General features: G+C 37.4%; 1 protein-coding gene across 7 annotated transcripts in view; it reads right to left on the bottom strand.

Moving 5' to 3' along the window:
• Positions 1 to 21,979, bottom strand: part of LOC123592207 (RAB3A interacting protein) — a 144,796-nt gene that overhangs the window by 3,722 nt on the left and 119,095 nt on the right. For 4 of the 7 annotated variants that reach the window (XM_045467244.1, XM_045467245.1, XM_045467243.1 and 1 more), the window contains 5 exons: positions 15,545 to 15,640; positions 8,523 to 8,600; positions 7,689 to 7,892; positions 4,569 to 4,697; positions 3,196 to 3,308 (listed from right to left, as the gene is read on the bottom strand). In XM_045467244.1, the coding sequence (XP_045323200.1) occupies positions 3,196 to 3,308; positions 4,569 to 4,697; positions 7,689 to 7,892; positions 8,523 to 8,600; positions 15,545 to 15,640 (620 nt within the window). The remainder of the gene's footprint in view (positions 1 to 3,195; positions 3,309 to 4,568; positions 4,698 to 7,688; positions 7,893 to 8,522; positions 8,601 to 15,544; positions 15,641 to 21,979) is intronic. The other 3 variants (XM_045467246.1, XM_045467249.1, XM_045467247.1) reach the window with 2 other exon arrangements.

Below are 21,979 nucleotides of genomic sequence, written 5' to 3'. Positions count from 1 at the left end.
CTCTCAAGGCAAAATGAATATAGTTGTAACTAAGATAAAGTGGCCAACATTTTAAGTGACATTATAAATTATATAATAAAGAAAACTATGTTACACGAACATTAAATTTCAGCTATACTTGTAAGAAATATGATACAAATGCACCTCCATATTAAGAAAACAAATGGAGAATGTGTACTTAAAATAGGATAATTTTGGAGATGGCCATTCCACCCACAAAAGAATTCTCATCTTTTCAAAGAAAGTTTGCCTCATTGCTCCTTTCTTAGAAAATTCCATGGGGTGCCTAGGAGGGTTAGTCAGTTAAATTGTCCGACTTCAGTTCAGGTCATGATCTCATGGTTTGTGGGTTCGAGACCCACACTGGGCTCTGTGCTGACAGCTCGGAGCCTGGAGCTGCTTCAGATTGTGTTCTCCCTCTCTCTCTGTCCCTCCCCTGCTCACACTCTGTCCTGCCTCTCTCAAAAATAAACACTAAAAAAATTTTTTTGGGGCGCCTGGGTGGCACAGTCGGTTAAGCATCCAACTTCGGCCAGGTCACGATTTCGCGGTCCGTGAGTTCGAGCCCCGCATCAGGCTCTGGGCTGATGGCTCAGAGCCTGGAGCCTGTTTCCGATTCTGTGTCTCCCTCTCTCTCTGCCCCTCCCCCGTTCATGCTCTGTCTCTCTCTGTCCCAAAAATAAATAAACGTTGAAAAAAAAAAATTAAAAAAAAAATTTTTTTTACTAAAAAAAAGAAATTTCCTTTAATGATTTATAAAAATAATTTAAAAATACTAATTACTAGCTTGGGAAGGATAGAAGATCAAGAAATTTCAGGCACAAGTGTCAAGAGTCCTTGGAACCGCCAAAGGGGTAATTTACACAAGAAGGAAAAGTTGCATTGAACTGATAAAAGTCAACTGATACACTACTCTTCCAGAAACAGACATACACCTGTTTGTCAAGTACTTTGATTTTGAAAGTGCTTTGCTAAAGTGGTTTCAAGTATCAACTTTTGAAATAATGACAGTGTTTCTTATCTCATTTATAAAGCCACCTGTGAACTGTCACAGCCAATACATTTTCATTTGAGGTAGGATCCAATGCCAAGTCTTCTGACCTCCAAGTGCATTTTGTCAGCCTGCTACAGGACCTTGGTATGTCTGAACAGCTCTAGTCCCCAGGATTCAAACCCACACCTGCCATTTTCACTTGGGGAGGTCAACATGTCTATATGGAAACCTGACGCATCTCTAGCTCTTCTTTTCCCAGCCCCCACCTGAATCTCTTCCCTCCAAAATGCTCTTCAGATTTGTCACATCTTTCCCATCTACACACTCACCATTCTCTGATTTTTCCACGCCTCCAATCACATGTACTTTTCTTTACTCAAATTCTACCCATGCTTCGAGAACCCAGATCAAATCTCCCAGCCTCCAGTAACAGCCCCCTCATCACCATCACAAGACTGGTCCTGGCTTTCTCAACGTTCCTACAGCATGTGCCATTTACTTAGTGATTATCTTCACTACCTAGTCCAGGAGAGCCCTGGCTGGGGCCATACTGCACACTTCACAGAAGAGAGTATCTTCCTTAAGTTTTGTCACACGACATGCACTCCCAAACACCTGACATCTAACCCCACTGCCACAAGCACAATATCCCTAAACTATGTAAAGTGTTCCCTAAACCTGACATCTATAATTATTTTACCAAAACACTACATAAATTCGCTCTGATATGCTCATTTGTCATCATATGATATTTGCACATGTATGAGTTCTATATAACGCAAGTAGAAATTTAAATTCTGTAATAAAAACTGCTATATGTTACATTTAAAATAAGGTACACATAGACCTTCAAAGCACAAAAACTGTTATAACTGATCAAAATAAAAATACTTCGGTGTTTGTTGAAAGAGTAGAATTTAGAAATGTAAATTTAGAAATTCAGAGGCCGCTGTGCTACCAGCACATGGGAGCATAAAACAGGACACAATGCTAGGTGGATGTGTGGCTCACAGAGCAAATACTTGACTAGGCACTCCCCACAAATAACTATCTGAATACTAACATTGTGTGATCCTGTTAAAAATGGCAATGTGCAGGGGCACCTGGGTGGCTCGGTTGGTTGTCTGACTTCGGCTCAGGTCATGATCTCACAGCTTGTGAGTTCGAGTCCTGCCTCGGGCTCTGTGCTGACAGCTCAGAGCCTAGAGCCTCCTTCAGATTCTGTGTCTCCTTCTCTCTCTGCCCCTCCCTCTCTCTCTCCCGACCTCTCCCTCTCTCTCAAAAATAAATAAACATTAAGAAAAATTTAAGAACGGCAATATGCACAACAGGAAATGAGAAGAAGCACACAACTCCTACAACAGGCTTTAACACAGACCTACTGGTTAATCTCAAAAAGCCCTTTCCTCCTCTGCCTTCAAAATGACTCAGACAGGAGCCAATTACTGCTTTCTAGGAGCTTTCTCAGGCTTTCCAGTCACATATATACATCGTTCTGAACCACCAAGTAAGCAGCTTCCTCCAAATCTTTCCAAGTCACTTTGCAAACATCTATGCCAAAGGTTCTAGGTACCACTGGTTTCAGTCTTTCCTCCTCCTAGGACTGGAGAGAAAAAAGCCTGCTCCGCTATGAAATGTGGGAGTCTTACCTCTGAAAGTATATAATTGCCAAGTAGCTCTCATGTAAGACAGAACCGATTATTTACCAAAGTGACAATCCTTTATACGACAGCATGAAACGGGAGGACTATTCAAGTCTTTCTGGTGTCCTGTTTTCATGCTTGATAAAGACCTGGTCTAATTCACTGTCTTTCCAAACTATTTTTAATGGCAACGTTAGGAAGAAATATTCTACACCAAAACCTACTACACAGAGCTGTTTCTATATGTATAACAAACAAATATTCTGCTTATGACCCACTGAACTGATTTTATGATCAGTTAATGAGTCACAACGGACGGTTTAAAAAAATGTTTCTAACACCTAAGCTAACATATATGTATACTTTTGAATTAAAAGGGCTCTCCCTTTGATGCTACATTTGAAATGCTACAGCTTGCACTGAGGATTTGTCTTTAGCTGCACAAAATAGAAAACTAACAAGAAATTTAACCATTTAAAAGTAGGAAAACGAAATATTTACAAATGTAACATTTTTAAAACTCAGTGTTTTCTACAAGACACAGTTCTAAAAACATACTTTGGTCCTCCACATTCGACTGCAGAAGCTTTCACAAATCGAATAGGTTGTAATCCCACTGGTTCAATGCTTAGAGTATTGTTTTCCACAGCCTCCAGAACGGCTGAAGCCAACTTTAAAAAAAACAGAAAGTATCAGAAGCTATGCTGACATAAAAATATTAAAATTGTATTCTATAATAAACTAATCTTCAAAATTATTCTTTCCCCAAGCTCTACTGTAAGCTTAGTCTTAGCCAATGAAAAAGAAACTATACAATCTTGGTTTGAGTATTTTTACAACTCAAATATTATTATGAAAGGCAGGCAATTCAGTTATAGCTAAGGAACTTACCTCATTATCTGGAAGAGAACTGAAGGCATTAATTCCAATCTCTGTCCATCTCTTACCCACAATTAGCATCCACTATTAACACCACTTCAAGATGAATACCCTCATGCCTCATTTTGCTAAATGTATGCATATTTTTGAATACTAGTCATTCATAACACAGCAATACATACTAATTACAGCTATGTATTTTCTGAACTTGTACTTATGTGCACAAAAGAACTAGCTGAATTATCAAATATTAAATGCCCAGATGGAGATGGTAGCAACTGATCAACAACAGCTGAAACCAGCACGTTGCTTCAGTCTGGCAAGATTACTAATACGGAATATGGCCTACCTAGAAACAGACACAGAGACACAGTGAGTAACATACCTACATATCAAGTGTTTTACTGTTCATTTTAACTTCTCCTGACAAGTAAGGTTATAATTAAATCCTCTGAAGACTTAACATAAGACTCTTAGGATTACATTTCTTAGACACTGATTGACAGGATATTTATAGACAAACCTTCCATATGTACAAATTAAAACTGTGACCTGACATTGGTATAATACCCTACATTTTAAAAAAGTTTTTGTATGTACTTAATTTGCTGTATTTTAACCTCTTAACAACCCTGTGACATAGGCAAGGAAGGCATTTTTTTCTATTTTAAAGATGAAGAAACTATGATTTTTTTTTTTTTTATCATGTATACATAAACCTAATAAACACCTCAGAGGATAGAGAACTTCCCTTACCCTGAGTGTTGGGCTAAGTAAGAATCAAGAACTAAGCCCTACCCCCAGTGCACATTTAATACTTCACTCCAGTGTAACTAACACTTCACTCTATGAATGACCCTCTGCTCAAATAAGCAAAGATGTTCAGTAACTGAATGCCAGGAAATTATCATGATCTTAATACGGAATAAAGAAAATGGTAAATCACAACATGTTAGAATAATTTATTTACATAATAGAAAACATACAGCATGATTTAGCAAAAGGTACAGGAACCACTCTAATGCATTCCTATTAAAATAAAAAAAAATTACCTCACTTTTTGAGAATGTTAAACATGGAAAGATATCTTCCTGATAAATTTTGTCTAAGAAAGGACACGATCTATCCATTGTGGGATCATCCTTCCAAGATCTGAATTCATTATACAGAGATAAGTCAGCCTGACAAACCAAAAAAAAAAACAAAAAAACAAAAAAACACATAAAATAATCTTTTTAAAGGTACAAAACATAAAATCACTTTATAAAACTAAAACCTAATTTAAACATTACTGAAAAAGAAATCCTCCTCATTTAAAATAATGAACTGAACCATTCTTGATTAGTTATAATACATGGTACCAACTTTCTTTAAAAAATTCAAGCTCTCAAATCCAAATGAGCCCTTTTCAATGGACCCACTATGGTGTCCAATGATGCTACCATTATCTCCACCCCACCCCTCAAAAGTGCTGGAGTTCCTCTTAAGACACATGTGCACACTGCTCTGAATATAAAACAAATGAGAAGTCTTTTCTGAAAATAATCCAAAAGTAATCTGAAGAGAAGTTAATTAAATAAAGTGTTTGACTAAATGGAGACTGACTAAGTTGTGAAACCTAGTTTGGGTCAAAGGGGACACTAATTGTTCTGCTATCACCTGAAGGCACTTTCAAAAGAATTTTGAAAATGTTTCTTATATAAGCAGCAGGTCTAAAAGCAGCATATATATACCCTCCTAAATTGACTACCATAAAACATAAGATTTATTAAGGCGTATTTTGCCACAGCAACATCAATGACTACTATCTGAATTATCAACAATAATCCAGGCTGGCACCTGCCTCCCGATTCACTCTTCAGTTGTCCTCCGTTCCCCCTCCTCTCTTTAATGAACTGTTCCCCAAGTATTCTTCCCTCCAGATGCCCTCTACTCAGCTCAATACCACCTGTCACATACAGAGCCACACCTGCCCCTGGCTGCCCACTCAAGGTAGTGCCCCTCACCCAGCTCTAAGCCACTCTCGTCCAGAAACACTGGACACACCACAAACGACACACTGACTACAGCTCTGGCCTCTAGGACAGCTTAATCACATGTGCAGGTGGTTTCCATGGAAGTAATGAAAGGCTGAGTCTGAAATCTAAGCTTCCCCACAGACTTTCTTTTAAGGTATATAACAATACTTACATTTCCAAATTCATTTTCTTTGTAAAGTCTACCCTTTAATGGACATAAACCCCAAAGCAGGTTAAGTGGTATTCTAAGGAAAGATTCTAGTTTAAAGGCAGTAATTTAAACTATTAAGAGCTGACCCTGTGCGAGGAACTACGGTAAGCACTTCCTAAACACTTAATCCTCACAGCTGTGCAAGACAGACATTCTGCTCTTCACTGTTTTAGAGAAGGAAACTAGGGCTTAGAGAAGAAAGTAACTTGCCTAAGGTTACAGATCAAAAAACCAGTACAAGTTCAGATTCGTGTCTAAGTGACTTGACTGCAAAGTCTTGCATAATGTGTGTGCGTACCCGCACGCACGTGTGCTTTAAGTGCTTTCAGCAGATATGCTGCAAATATCGTGACTGTCACCTTTTTTTACAGAAACGTGGGCATGTTTCACTTTCTCTCCAACTGTTTTACCTTCTTCTAAGGCTTACACAGGTCAACTCTGTGTGTTTCCTTTGTCCAATAAAACTTTTTGAGGGGCGCCTGAGTGGCTCAGTCAGTTAAGCGTCTTGATTTCGGCCCAAGTCATGATTGCACCTTTAGTGAGTTAGTAAGTTCGAGCCCTACGTTAGCTCCAAGCCCACTTGGGATTCTCTGTTTCCCTCTCTCTCTGCCCCTCCCCTACTCATGTGCTCTCATTTGTTCACTCTCTCTTAAAAATAAATAAGTAAACATTAAAAAAAAAAAACCGGGGCGCCTGGGTGGCGCAGTCGGTTAAGCGTCCGACTTCAGCCAGGTCACGATCTCGCGGTCCGTGAGTTCGAGCCCCGCGTCGGGCTCTGGGCTGATGGCTCAGAGCCTGGAGCCTGTTTCCGATTCTGTGTCTCCCTCTCTCTCTGCCCCTCCCCCGTTCATGCTCTGTCTCTCTCTGTCCCAAAAATAAATAAACGTTGAAAAAAAAAAATTTAAAAAAAAAAAAAAAAACCTTTTTGATAAGTTTTCACAAAACATTAGAATACCGAATATATCTACAAAGCAAAAAGTTGTATGTTACCTATTCACATTTTAAGAGTTCATAAACTAAGAACTTTAAAACGTTCCACGAGAAAACATTTAAATTTCGTTAGTGTAAACAATGGAAAACAAGGTATATAATCACACACACTGAGAAATTGCAGCAAAAATGCAAGTTGTACCAAGCAATTAAAAATGTTAATTAAATTCAAAGAAATTAAGGTTATAACTTAAAAAAGTTTCTTAAGTATTTCATGAACATGGATTTTAGATTCTGTCACATTCAGATCTGGCCACATATTGAACTTCTCTCTCACTAGCATCCTTTTTATTAATAAGTAAACAAATGCAATTCAATTAAAGTAAGTAACAACCCTGGTTATTCAATTTAATAAACTCCTGGCTTCCATGCAAAAACTTAACCAAATGAGCAAATACAACTTCTTAAAGATTAATGACAAACCTGAATAAAACAATGTAAAACAGAGCTCTAAAAAAGTGGAGGGAGGGATGGCTTAGTTCTATTTTTTGTTGCTTAATTATCTGAATTAACTCTAAGACTCAGTGAAAGAATACAAAATTCTACCTCTCCTAGAATTTAAGTAAAAACAATGTTCTGTTCAAGAAAATCACCTTATTTTCACACATTTCTTACATTCATATTTTGTTAGAGCATCCTACCAACAAATTCTGACCAGCCAGATCATTAAAGCCACCCACTCTCCTTTACATAAGACAAGACAGTTTGCTCCCTAAATGAAATAGCAAGATGAAGAAACTTACCAAGTTTCTAGCAGGTACTCCAAGGTCAGCCAAGTAGAGAATGGAACTGGAGATTCCCTGAAAGCAGCCAGCTCTAGATAAAGCCTCCCCCATCTTAATATTGCATATTTTGTACTAAAAGTTTTGCTGGCAAAAATCATAACTGACACGTCAGTGATGAGAATTACTAAGTATCAATAGAGCCAGAGGGGACAGTCCTTGACGCGTTACCTCTTTGCAGTCTTTTACAATTGGCTGTATCACACTGAGGTCCTGATGACTGCCGCTCATAGCGCTGCTTGTACTTTTATTTCTTGTATGCCCCCTTTTAAAAGGTGTCTTTCCACCTGGCAGAGGCTCTTGTGTGGGTGATGTTGGAGAACTGGACAATACGAGTGTCTTCAATGCAGCTACTTCAGCTTGAAGTACATCAATCTTGAAAAGAAATCAACATAGTCCCATACACTAAGTTTTATGACAGATTCAGCTAAATGTCAGCAATTTGATCAAAACACTTTCCTTTCAAAGATGAATATAAGTTTAATTGGTATTTGTTGTGGACTAATAAAAAGTAAAACCAAGTTTTTTAATGTTTCTTACAGTTTAGATTCAGCTGCTATTCACAATGTTAAAGGAAATTTTTCAAATTATCAAAATGTCTAACACAAACTTCATGTGAATTTTGAAAATCTCCAAATAGAATAGTTTATGATTAGTTGTGGTTCATTCCTAAAACAATAAAATAACAGTTTGGCGGGGTTTTTTTTCAGTGAATTAAGAAAAATATTAACTTTAAAATGTGATTGTCTAGTCCTTTTGAGAATACATGTGATTCACAAGACTTTAAATCCTTTGGTTCTAATATCAGTGAACCCCAACTGTTCACTATTAACCCTATCTGTGTAGTGGTTATTCCCTATTTTATAGTTTCCTGCAGTTTCCAAATCTTCTAAAATAAACACTAGTTTACAATAGGAACAAAAGCCAATCGATGTTAAAGTATCCTTAAAACAGTAATCACTGATTTCTTTGTACTTTTTTACTATGAAAGCAGCAAAAACTTACTTTTCCTTGTGCTTCCTTTAGCTGCTTTTCTGCTGTTGCCTGCTTAACATTTGCTTCTCTCACCATCTTATGAGCTTCCTGAAAAAGGTGAAATCTCAAATTTCGGAAATGTATTGAGCATTTGTTTTCAAAAATCTCTCAAAAAGTATCTACAACAGTAGCAAAAATGTACTACCAACTTTTAACCTGAAAATGAAGTATTCCATGTCAACTCCTGAAATAACAACAGTCGTCTGACAGAGAACTAGTAGGAGTTAGGAATAGGTACCTTCTTTTAGTACCAGTATCACTGAGGTAGCCAAGTTCAATCCTCCTGGTGAATGCTTGTGTAAAAATACTGAATGTGTGAAAGAATAAACATCCCACATGTCAAACCCAAATTCTCAGTGGTTAGGTTTCTGTAACTTGGGTCACAATATGCATACTCATATTATTAGTCATAGCAAAGATATACTGAAGGGACAGGTAAAAATATTAATACATCAATAATGCTGCAGTCTGTAGGAATGACAGCTGAAAAGCCTTAGGGCTTCCAGTGAAAACATTCACAAAATGATATTAAGTGACAATTCTGTGCAGAGTTAATCTAAAAGGACAAATCAAAGATTAGCCTTTAGTAAGGTCTTAATTTTTTGTACAATAACTATGAAACTCTGGGTATTTAATTCCTTTTTCTTTTCTTATATTTATTCATCAAACATTTACTCATGACACCTTTTTGTGAGGTATTATTCCAGGTGCTAATAACCTACTGGGAAAAGAGATGGGTCCTTGTCTCTTAAGGAGCTTACATTCAGTTTACATTGTAATAATCAAATAAAATGTCCAAGGAAGAATTCTGGCTCTTATTCTAAGTACAATATGAAGCCTTATGATCTTTTAAGGAAGACAGTCACTGATCTTTATTTTTAAAAAATTACTCTGCTGTATGGAATAATCCCATAAAGGATTACGGATGGACTGGAACAGTACATAGGGTGCTTGAGATAATCCCCTGGGATTTAAGAACACATATGTTAGAACTACATTTTGCAGTTTATGAGAAGGATGAAAAGGAGAGAGAGAGGGAGGGAGGAAGGAAGGAAGGAAGGAAGGAAAGGAGAAAGGAAGCAAGGAAGGAAATCAGCTTCAAAGACATTTAATACATGTTTGACAATGGCATCCTTACTAAGTCTGTCAACTTTTCAGTGGAAGAGTAGACATTCTCCACATCAGAGTTGACAGCAGCATGCCCGTTTGTTCATTTGCTTTTCCAGTGCTGTAGTGAACTGCAGTTTGTTTACATGCCCATAATATGAATTTACAGATCACATTAGCTTAAATAAGAGATGCTTTACTATCAATGCTTTATAATGAAATGAGATTAACTGAAAATCTTCCAAGCACAATTACGCTGGTTATCTTGTAACGAAGTCCTTAAGAGCTGCCGATTTAATAATGAGGTATGCATTTTTCTTTTAAAAATAATAAACGTTCCAGATTTGAATTCTTCTGACAAGTGGCTGTCAACAGATCTCTATTTGTTTTTTTTTTATTTTTTTTTTTCAACGTTTATTTATTTTTGGGACAGAGAGAGACAGAGCATGAACAGGGGAGGGGCAGAGAGAGAGGGAGACACAGAATCGGAAACAGGCTCCAGGCTCCGAGCCATCAGCCCAGAGCCTGACGCGGGGCTCGAACTCACGGACCGCGAGATCGTGACCTGGCTAAAGTCGGACGCTTAACCGACTGCACCACCCAGGCGCCCCAACAGATCTCTATTTGGAAGATATTTTCAAAATAATAAACATATCTCATCTGACCCTTCAGGATAAGTAACATTTTAACTATAAATGCAAAAGTAACTCATGTGAAGGAGAGATTATCTGTTTAAATGTTTGGAAATGCACTCTGTCTTCCTTAACAGCAGACTATGCAATTTGGACCAAACTTCACATGGAGAATAGATAGAAAAGCTGGACAAGGACAAAATTTTTTTAAATGTGTCTGAAGGCATCAGAGAACTAACAAAAGTAAAGAACTAGGGGACCAAGATCCAGGAGAAGATGTAAACCCAAAGAGAGCTGGAATTTGGGGTGCCTTTTCCCTTAGTGATATGAGGGATACAATAAAAGAGCGTCCCTGGGGTCCCAAATGGAAAGGTAAGAGAGCTAGAAGGAGGCAGAAGCAACAGCTAAAAAGATAACGTACAGGGTTTTGCAAGTTGACAAAAGACATCAAAAAGTAGATTCAAAACAAGTTGGAAAATTTTCTATCACTCTGCCATTCTGAAAGCTGAAAAAAATGCAAGTATCAGGTACACCAGGAGTCAGCAAACTTTTTCTGTAAAGGGTCACACAGTAAGCAGTTTGGGCTTTATGAGCCATACGGTCTCTGCTGTAATACTCAACCCTGCTACTGCAGTGTGAAAGCAGCCACAGACAACACGTGGACAGTGAACGTGGCCGTTTCAATAAACATTTATCAGCACTGAAATCTGAATTTCAGGTTTCATGTCACAAAATATTCTCTTGATTCTTTTCCCTAACCACTCAAAACTGTAAATACCAATCTTGGCTCATAAGGCTGCACAAAAGTAAAGACAGGCTGTAGTTTGCAGACCTGATATAAACATTCATGTCTATACACTTCCAGAATTTGAAAACAGAATTTTTTTCCTATCTGGTTAGCAGTGATTTAAATGAAGGTGTTTTTACTCTTTCTTTCAAATAACGTTTAAACTCAACATTTGCTGATTAATTCACAAAGACATCGTTGGTATTAGAGAATACAAATTCACTAGAGAATATTGTAGAAAAAGTTTCACATAACCAGGAATGGAACTGAAAATTCAGTATAATGATTTAATATAGAGAAAGATGGGGCGCCTGGGTGGCGCAGTCGGTTAAGCGTCTGACTTCAGCCAGGTCACGATCTCGTGGTCCGTGAGTTCGAGCCCCGCATCGGGCTCTGGGCTGATGGCTCAGAGCCTGGAGCCTATTTCAGATTCTGTGTCTCCCTCTCTCTCTGCCCCTCCCCCGTTCATACTCTGTCTCTCTCTGTCCCAAAAATAAATAAACGTTGAAAAAAAAATTTTTTTTTAAATAAAAAATAAAAAATAAAAATAAAAAAAATATAGAGAAAGATGTATTTCTTCCATTTGGATCCATGTATTTGTGAGTTATTAGCTGCATTACATTTAATTTAAAATATGGAATTTAGACCAGAACTTCATCTGAATCATAAATTAAGATTAAAATTCTCTAGAACAAGGTAACATACGCAAGTGTACTACTTTCACTAAAAAAATATATACATATGCACAACATATTTTAGTGAGAATAAAACATTTCTGTACTATTATAAAAAATAAGCATTTACGATTGAGTTGCTTTATAAACTGGTGTTTTATAATTTATATAACAATTTATATATATTAGTATATACATGTAATTTATAAGTAAGTATATATGCTTTTAAAACAGTGCCTGCCACATAGGTAATTCTCAATATTACATATCTTCATCATAATAAAGGTACATGCTCAAATTGTTCTTTTATAGATTGAGTACATGATCAAAAAATGTGGCATCTACTGGGCTAGGTAATAAATACTAATGGCTTGTAAAATACGGACAGTCTGAATGTGAGAAAAAGGAAAGTCCTCAATGATGACTCCTTTTCTGTGGCTTCAGACGAACAGAAGTCCATTTATGATTTCCATAGTACTTAAAGTAAGGGTTGGGGTTATGAATTTGAATCCCAACATTGCTCCTTAACCTCTTATGCCTCATTTTCCTCACAGATAAAATGACAATAATTTTCATTATATGCCTCATGGCATTACAGAGAGAAAACTAGGCATATTACAGACATTTACTAAAAGTGGTTGACAAAATGTAAAAAAAAAAAAATCTTAAGGCTACCCCTCTTTTTTTCTTTGTAAAGCATTATTTCAACTGATTTCATTCTATATTATCTCAAAATCTGAGATACTAGGTGGGAATACATCTATATAACTTTAGAGTTCTTATTTTTGATAGTTTTTTTAAGACACAACTTTGCTACAAAGTATATTATATTCAAGATGATTCATACACAACAAACTCCTAATTTGAAGTTACATGTTAAGTTTGCCAAAGTTGTACAAATTGTTTATTCAAAATAATATTTAATTCTTAAAAAACTATATGTACATATACCTAAAATGCAAGCAAAAAGCTTTTTCATAATACAATGGTAAACTGAGATCATGAAGGCATAATTAAAAAGACCACAGAAAAATGTTTAGCACCTTTTCACAAAATTCATAAATAACTGGTTTGAAGACAATTCTCTTCATTACTGAAATCATCTTTAATTAACGTAACTTCTTTCCCAGAAAGAATACATAGTATCAAGGTTATTAGCCATTGTCGGGTCAGGGATAGATCAGGGACCCAAAACCTTTTTTTGGTATACTTTTTCATTCATTGCAAAACCAGCATTTCTGTTCCTTCACATCCCACTATGGAGAGGGAGAAGTTTCTCCTGTTTGTTCTCCTCCTACTTCATCTAATAGAATATACATACAAGTGCAAACAAGAGGAACTAAGCAAGGCTAAAATTATGGGCAGGCACGTGAGAAACTTAACACATTTGCTTTCTTATCTAGTACCTATACATCATTATGAAATTTTTCTGGCCAGACAATACTGGATGAAAAAGTCTAAGGTTTCTGCATACGCCTTCTGCAAACAAAAATGTGACAAGTCCTATAGCTCTTGTCTTCTACAGCTTTAATTCCCCACTCTTCCCATCCTTACATTTATCTTCCTCTCATCTCTAAGGACTAGCTAACAAAAAATAATAATAGATCAGTTTTCCAATGTTCATGAAAGAAAATGATCCCAAAAAAGACAGAGGAGGGGCCAAAGGTGTGTGGCACAGAAAAGTCCACATCTGAAGAAACCCCCATTTAACCTGTTATGATGTTATTTACAACACTAAAAATGGTGGAGTATGCAAGTTGATAGATTAGGACTATCACTGCAATGACCATGTAAGTTAACACAAAAACGTGTCATTTGAAGAAAAAATACAAAATATATTAGGATTACAATTATGTAAGAAAATATGCATACCTCTAAAACTGAAAAAAATGTTGCATAAATAAAAACAAAAACGGAAAAATTTTCTAAAATCTTTTACTACAAAGTTTTAAAAACAAATTTTTAGAGGAAAAAAAAGAAATTATTGATGTGATAATGACAGTAGTCATTCCAGTAACACATCAACCTTTCTGAATAAGAACTTTTATCTTAGGGCCAACACTAAGTACGATGGTTAATTTTATGCGTCAACTTGACTAGGCCACTGGATGCCCAGATATTTGGTCAAACATTATTCTGGATGTTTCTGTGGAAGTGTTTCTGAGATTAACATCTGAATTGGTATGTGAAATAAGGCAGGCTGTTCTCCATACTGTGGTTGGGCTTCATCCAATCAGTTGAAGGACTGAACAGAACAAAAAGGCTGATCCCCACGGAGTACAAGAAAAGTCTTCCTGGGGCGCCTGGGTGGCTCAGTCGGTTAAGCGTCTGACTTCGGCTCAGGTCACGATCTCGTGGTCCGCGAGTTCGAGCCCCGCGTCGGGCTCTTGGCTGATGGCTCAGAGCCTGGAGCTTGCTTCCGACTCTGTGTCTCCCTCTCTCTCTATCCCTCCCCCGTTCATGCTGTGTCTCTCTCTGTCTCAAAAATAAATAAACGTTAAAAAAAATTAAAAAAAAAAAAAAAAAAAAAAGAAAAGTCTTCCTGCCTTCAAAATCCAAGTGAAACATCAGCTCTTGTTGCATCTCAAGCCTGTCAGCCTTAGGACTAGAACTGCGCCATCAGTTCTCAGGTTTCTCAGACCTGTGTACCTGGACTGTAACTACACCATGAGCTCTCCTGGGTCTTCAGCCTGTTAACTCACTCTGCAGGTTTTGGGAACAGCCAGCTTCCATAATCACGGGTGCTGATTTCTTAGATCGATCTCTTTCTATATACACATCTTATTGGTTTCTGTGTCTCTGGAGAACCCTGACTAATATGTCAAAAAACGCAAAATGACAATGTCAGTGGAACCCTTAATGAGAAACACTGCTAGAACTGGGCAGAAATTTTGGTCCTGCTGGCAGGAGGGAGATAAGTGTGGGAATGCGTGAGTGGCTCAGTCGGTTAAGCATCCAACTCCTGATCTCAGGTCAGGTCATGATCTTGCGAACCGTGAGATCGAGCCCCATGTCAGGCTCTGTGCTAATAGCACAGCTTGGGATCCTTCCCCCCTCACCCCCGCCCTAATGGCTCTCTCAAAAATAAATAAACTTAAAAAAAAGAAAGAAAGAAAGAAAGGTAGGTGGAGTGTGCCGTCTAACAAGTAGGTGTGCTTTCTAACAATCCTCAAACCATCACCTATCAGATAGCTACCTCAAGGGTTTCCCATCTTTGTTCTGGAGTCACATTGTAAGATTATCTTAAAGTAGCCCCTAAATACTTGATAAAAACAGAATTAAAATTTACAACCTTGGGGCACCTGGGTGGCGCAGTCGGTTAAGCGTCCGACTTCAGCCAGGTCACGATCTCGCGGTCCATGAGTTCGAGCCCCGCGTCGGGCTCTGGGCTGATGGCTCAGAGCCTGGAGCCTGTTTCCGATTCTGTGTCTCCCTATCTCTCTCTGCCCCTCCCCCGTTCATGCTCTGTCTCTCTCTGTCCCAAAAATAAATAAACGTTGAAAAAAAAAATTTTAAAAAAAAAAAAAAAAAAAAAAAAAAAATAAAATTTACAACCTTTCTTCCCACATGGGCATTTTTAAACAACCTGATTGATACTGGTAGCTTACGGTATCTTTTCCTTTTCCCATCATTTTAAATTGTAGACTCCATCTTAAAGATTTCATTTTTCTTAGATGACTTAGAAACTATGTAAAGCTAAGCATTACTTTTCCAAGATTCCCTCAAAGAACAATTCTATGAATATAAAAAAAAGCAAGACGTTGCTCTTGGCCAAGACATAAATAGACCAACCTCAAACAGACTGGCTGTGAGCTCCTCCAGTTCCTGTCCGAGTTGATCTCGCACTTTAGAAAGCCTCTCACACTCTTCATCTTTTAACTTCAGTTCCTATGAGAAATTGATCATTTTACTTTGAATCTCCATAGTTTGAAGTTAGATTCAGCAGACTACATAATCTTTACTAATAAAATTACAAAATATTAATACTGTCCCCTCCTAAGGTTCACACTGAAAATGTTGATCTAGCACTTGCTGTGTGGAAGACAATGAGGCAAGTCTAAAATTACAAATATTTCCAACTTACATATTTAAATTTTAATGTTTCCGTCATGAGACATACAAAGATTAAGATTATATATTATATGTGAAATACACAATTCAATAACTTCACTCTTTTTTCCCTTAACTGTTCTCTGAAGATATTTATTTCCATCCAGGAGGGAATTTCTTTAATTACGCTTATCCATCTCAGTAAAAGTTCAGTGTGGTTTTTTCAAGTTTATTTTAAAATTTGTTCACTTATAGATAACTATGTACCATATGGCAATTAGTCTAAAATTTCCATCAGTAGACTATACCCATTTAGCCCTGCAACCAGAAGTGAATGAAACATATTTGCATTTAAAACTAAGAAAAATGTTAACGACAAAGTCACTTCCTAATATTTATACATGAGTCCTCAAAAGGTATCAAATAGATGTTTAAACAATCCCTTATTAAGATGTAAATAGGGGCGCCTGGGTGGCGCAGTCGGTTAAGCGTCCGACTTCAGCCAGGTCACGATCTCGCGGTCCGTGAGTTCGAGCCCCGCGTCGGGCTCTGGTCTGATGGCTCAGAGGCTGGAGCCTGTTTCCGATTCTGTGTCTCCCTCTCTCTCTGCCCCTCCCCCGTTCATGCTCTGTCTCTCTCTGTCCCAAAAATAAATAAACGTTGAAAAAAAAAAATAAAAAAAATTAAAAAAAAAGATGTAAATAATATGCAATTTTGTATGCTGTCCTAAATTAATCTTTCAAATTTAGGGCTAAAAAAATCCCACCTTCCTATATATTGGTCACAATTACACTAATGAAATAATGGATTTGTTGTGTTGTAATTGTGGTGGCAGCATAGAATCCCCCAAGGGCAACTCCTGAAAATCAAATATACCAACTGGAAGGTCAGAAGAACCCAATGAGTACACCTTCAACAAAACTACGGAAGGAAATCCCCACAAATCTTAGACTGTGAGAGAACGTGGCTACACTACCAACACCAAAGAATCAGCAGCTATGTGGAAGGGACAGCAGGAAGTGGAAGTGACTACAGAGGTATCGTATGAACCCTCAGAACCCAAAAATCATTAAATACCCCAAAGGAGAGGACTCAGCCTCTCTGAAAACTGGGAGAACAAGTATGAGAACAAATGGAGAAAAAGGAAAAGGTTTTCACAGGCTCCAAGTTGCAGGTGGAATGCAAAAATGTGTATGTAGTCCTGACACAGCAAACAGTGCTGTAATGCCCTAAACTCTGAGGAATCACGCAGCATCCAGCAAAGAGACCCTTCTAGTACAAAGTCCACCCCAAGGGAAAAACCCTTGGAATCTGAAACCAAACTGCAGGACAGGAATAATGGACATAGAGAGAAAGAAGGCTAAGATATCAAAGGAGAAAGAGGGTGGCAAGGTTCCAAAGGAAACAGATCGCAGAAAGTAGTGTAAGAAAAAATAATTATCTTTTCTTATATTTCTACTAGAAATATCATTTTTAGAGATAATGTTAAGCTTGTAAAGTTTGCAGAGGCACTGGGCTAGAGGAGAAAACCTTCCTGAACAAGTTTTACCTCTGAAAGACAGAAGTGGTTACACAGATACACCAATAACAGAAGGGAAAGCTCTTGAACATGAAACTCCTTGGTTTATCCTCCTCCTTCACAGGAACCTCCTCCTAACAGTCCAGGAAAATCCAATTCATTTAAATATGGAAAACAAACACAGATATGTGAAGTTACTGTTATAAAAAAAGTTAAACACAATCCAAGTCACCTATAAGGTAATCAGATTGGGATTAAAATGCCAACAGCAGTTTATGCTAGAAAACACCAGAATAACATTTTTTTTAATATTTAATTTTATTTTTGAGAGACTGCAGGTGGGAGAGGGGCAGGAAGAGAGGAACAGAGGATCAGAAGCAGGCTCTGTGCTGACAGCAGAGAGCCAGATGTGAGGCTCGAACTCCCGAACCATGAGATCATGACCTGGGCCGAAGTTGGACGCTCAACTGACTGAGCCACCCAAGTACCCCCAGAATAACATTTTTAAGATAGTCAAGGGAAACACTGTGAAATGAGAATTTTATATTTAGCCAAAGTATAAAGTCAGAGACAAAGAGTTATAAACCTGCAAAACTTCAGAGAATCTCTCTCCTATGAGTGACTGAGTGACCAAGTAAAGAATGAGATTCAGATAATCCAGAAGAAGCTAGAGAAGCTTTAACGCTAAAGACTGAGGGTGAGAAGCAAACATATTTAACTGTAGAACTACAACTAAAAGATGACGATATCAAGAGAACGAAAAGACAAGCCTGGGAGAAAATTTCTGCGAAAGACATATCTGATAAGAGACTATTATCAAAAATATATAAATTCTTAAAACTCAACAGTAAGAAAACAAACAACCGGATTAAAAAATGGGCAAAATACCTGAAGAGACAATTCAACAAAGATATAAAGAAGGCAAATAAGCATATGAAAAGATATTCTGTATTATAGGTCATCAGGAAATGCAAATTAAAACAACGATACCATCACACACCTATCAAGAGTGGCCAAAATCCAGAACACTGACAATACCAAATGCTGGCAAGGACAGGAAGCAACAGGCTCTCCCATGCATTGGGAATTTAGCATGGCTCAGCTAGGTTAAAAGACAGTTTGGCTGCTTTTTATAAAATTAAACACACTCTTACCATATGATCCAGCAACTGCACTCCTTAGTATTTACCCAAAGGAGTTGGAAACAGGTTTACACAAAAACCTGTACACAGATGTTTATACATTCCTAACTGCCAAAACTTGGAAACAACCCAAATGTCCTTCAGTAGGTGAATGAATAAACTGTGGTACATTGAGATAATGGAATATTACTCAGCATTAAAAGGAAATGAGCTACCAAGCCATGAAAAGACATGGAGGAAAATAAATGCGTATTATTAAATAAAAGCATCTAATCTGAAAAGGCTACATACTCTGATTCCAACTATATGACATTCTGGAGAAGGTAAAACTATGGAGACCATAAAAATATCAATCGTTGCCGGAATTTGGGCGTAGGGAGGAATAAACAGGTTTAGAGGATTTTCAGGGCAGTGAAACTATTCTGGGTAATACTACAATGGTCAATACATGTCATTATACACTTGTCAAAATCCATAGAATACAGAACACCAAGGGAACCCTAATATAAATTCTGGATTTGGGGGGATAGTGATATGCCAATATAGGGTCATTGATTATAATAAATGTATCATCCTGGGGTGGGATTGGATAGTGCTGAGGGACCATGCAGGTGTATGGGAACTCTGTATTTCTCTCTCAATTTTAGGTGAACCTAAAACCGCTCTAAAAAAATTAAGTCTATTTTTTAAAAAGGGATAGAGCTGACAAAACAGCTACTTAAATGTTATGAGCTTTAGGAATATAAAAATAACAAACATTGGGGCGCCTGGGTGGCGCAGTCGGTTAAACGTCCGACTTCAGCCAGGTCACGATCTCGCGGTCCGTGAGTTTGAGCCCCGCGTCGGGCTCTGGGCTGATGGCTCAGAGGCTGGAGCCTGTTTCCGATTCTGTGTCTCCCTTTCTCTCTGCCCCTCCCCCGTTCATGCTCTGTCTCTCTCTGTCCCAAAAATAAATAAACGTTGAAAAAAAATAAAAAATTAAAAAAAAAAAACAAACATTAAGGCACCTGGGTGGCTCAGTCAGTTGAGCATCTGACTTCAGATCTCGCAGTTTATGGGTTCAAGCCCGGCATCAGGCTCTGGGCTGATAGCTCAGAGCCTGGAGCCTGCTTCTGATTCTGTGGCTCCCTCTCTCTCTGCCCCTCCCCCGCTAGCACCCTGTCTCTCGTCTCTTAACATAAAAATGTTAAAAACAATTTTCTTAAATAACACACATACATACACACAAATAAGAGAAAGATGAAATTAAAGTCATAAACTTCTCAAATATTCATGGGGAGCAAAGGTATACAACTTGAGACTCACAACTTAACTAGTATAAACCTAAACATATCTAAGAGCAAGAGATTAAAACTGAGATAAAACTTTAAAATTCAATGATATAAGAGAAATAAACAGGAGCTAGATAATTTCAGTATTGCTTATGGCAGGGAACAAAGGCAGTATCTCAAGAAAGGCTGGGAGATATATACATCTTTGATTAAAGGAAAGTAACAACTAGAACGGAAATCAAACCTTCCAAAACACCAAAAAGGAAGAAGACACGAAGAAAACAGAGCACATAAGGGTCTGCATACACACCCAGGAGCCATCTGAATGCTATGTGACAGAAACCAGCCCAAACATAACAAATTTATCAATAAAGGTGCATGGGCGTAACTCACCTAATTAAAAGAAAATGATTTTCAGGTTGGCTTAAAAAAACAAAATCTATCTCTGTACTCTATACATAAGAGACACACCTAAAACAAAGTGATTCAGACAGATTAAAAAAAAGAATGGGTGAAGTATGCTTTAAAACGTAATACAAATAAAAATAAAATAGGAATCTGAATCTTGATATCAGACTAGACAGAATACAGGGCAAAAATCACTGATGACAAAACTTCAGAACGCTAAAGACCACAATGCAAAATGAAAACTTTAAAATACTGCCAAATACAAAAATACAGAAGTAGTCCTAAACAAACAGGAAGGACACACCATGTTTTTGAGTAGAAAGATATCATAAAGATGCCAATTCTCCCTGAGTTAATTTTTAAATCTGTAACTGCATAAATCTAATGCCAGATTCTTTCAAACTCTAAAATTTCACTATTTTACAATTTCCTATGAAAACTAAGCCAACTTATTCAACATTTTCCTGCTAGGTGGTCCCTATGGTAATCCCTCAGGATACAAAACCAGCTAAGATACTGCCCCTAGAGAAATTTCCAATCCACTAGAGCAATACACTGTCGTTCATGAAGGCAAAATTCTTGAATAGCTCCCTATCATTTACCAAAGTGGCACGGACCTCACTGTAATACTAAAGGCCCTCTACAACATGTGCTCAATTTCCCTTTCGAGTTATCTCCCTTGATCCATACTCTAAAGCTAGAGTAAAACTGGCCTGATTCACTCCTTTCACTCCCCATCCGAGCCCATCCATCTGGTTTAACCTTTTCCACATAAATGTCTGACTACTTTCTCTCTATGCCTCAATGTCTATTCTCAGTCTACCTATGTGAAGTTGAATTTGTAATTCGTGTGACTATTTCTCAGAATTTGTACTTTTCATTATCAGAATGTTATACCGTAACATAGTTATTCAAACTTCATTCCTTCAAGAAACATTAATTTTGTGTTGATTGAATGCTGATTCTTCTGTTAGCCTCAGGCATTCATCTAGGTGCTGGGGACACTTAGAAAAGGAATAAACCCCCATTAATGATTTTCCTGTTCAGCGTAGCAAATCTTTAAACAGATTCACATGGCTATTCGATAAGGACTACAGTGATGCATACATACCAGAAAAAGTAGGAGTTTGCCAAATGCAGAGGAAGAAATAAAAGAGTATGTTTTATAGTAGCTAAAGACGAGGAGGGATAACCACCACAAAAAGATAATGCCAGCAACTTAGGTTTATGACCTGTCCTGAAAAGCACTGCCTTGGAAATCAGGATTTCCTTTAAAGACAAAGGGAAATTATCTCAAAGGCAAATGGGAAGTCACTGAAAGATTTTAAACAGGATAGCAACAATCAGATCTGCAATTCAAAGTGGTAACTTGGAAGTGTAGAGACATTAAAAAAAGACTAGATACAAGAAAAACAGTTCACTGATCACTGGTATACTTTAGGCAGCAGATACAAATTTAGAGTGGTAGTACTAAAGAAAAGAAATTTGAGACACTCAAACCACAGAACATTAGGTCTCTGATCAAGTATACTCCAAACTTAAGACTACTGTATTTAAGATAAACATTTAATACATCAAGAAAGAAAAAGTGCTGTCAATGAAACTATGTTTTTTTTCCACTTAGACTTTTCATTTTACACTTATAGGAAGAACTCTTTTAAGCTGACAGAGACAGAGATTTTTATTCTTTTTTTAAATATTTTTCTGTTTCAATGCTATCATAATGAGGTCATTTTGAAGACATTTAAGCCAGTAATTAAGACCAACAAATAAACCCAACTCACAGAATTCAACTGAATTAATCACATGAACAACTACAACCAAGTTCACACACAAG

The sequence above is a fragment of the Leopardus geoffroyi genome, chromosome B4 (genome assembly GCF_018350155.1).
Source record: "Leopardus geoffroyi isolate Oge1 chromosome B4, O.geoffroyi_Oge1_pat1.0, whole genome shotgun sequence".
Classification (NCBI taxonomy): Eukaryota; Metazoa; Chordata; class Mammalia; order Carnivora; family Felidae; genus Leopardus; species Leopardus geoffroyi.
Note: the sequence above shows the minus strand (reverse complement) of the source record. Positions and strands in the feature narration are given on the sequence as shown.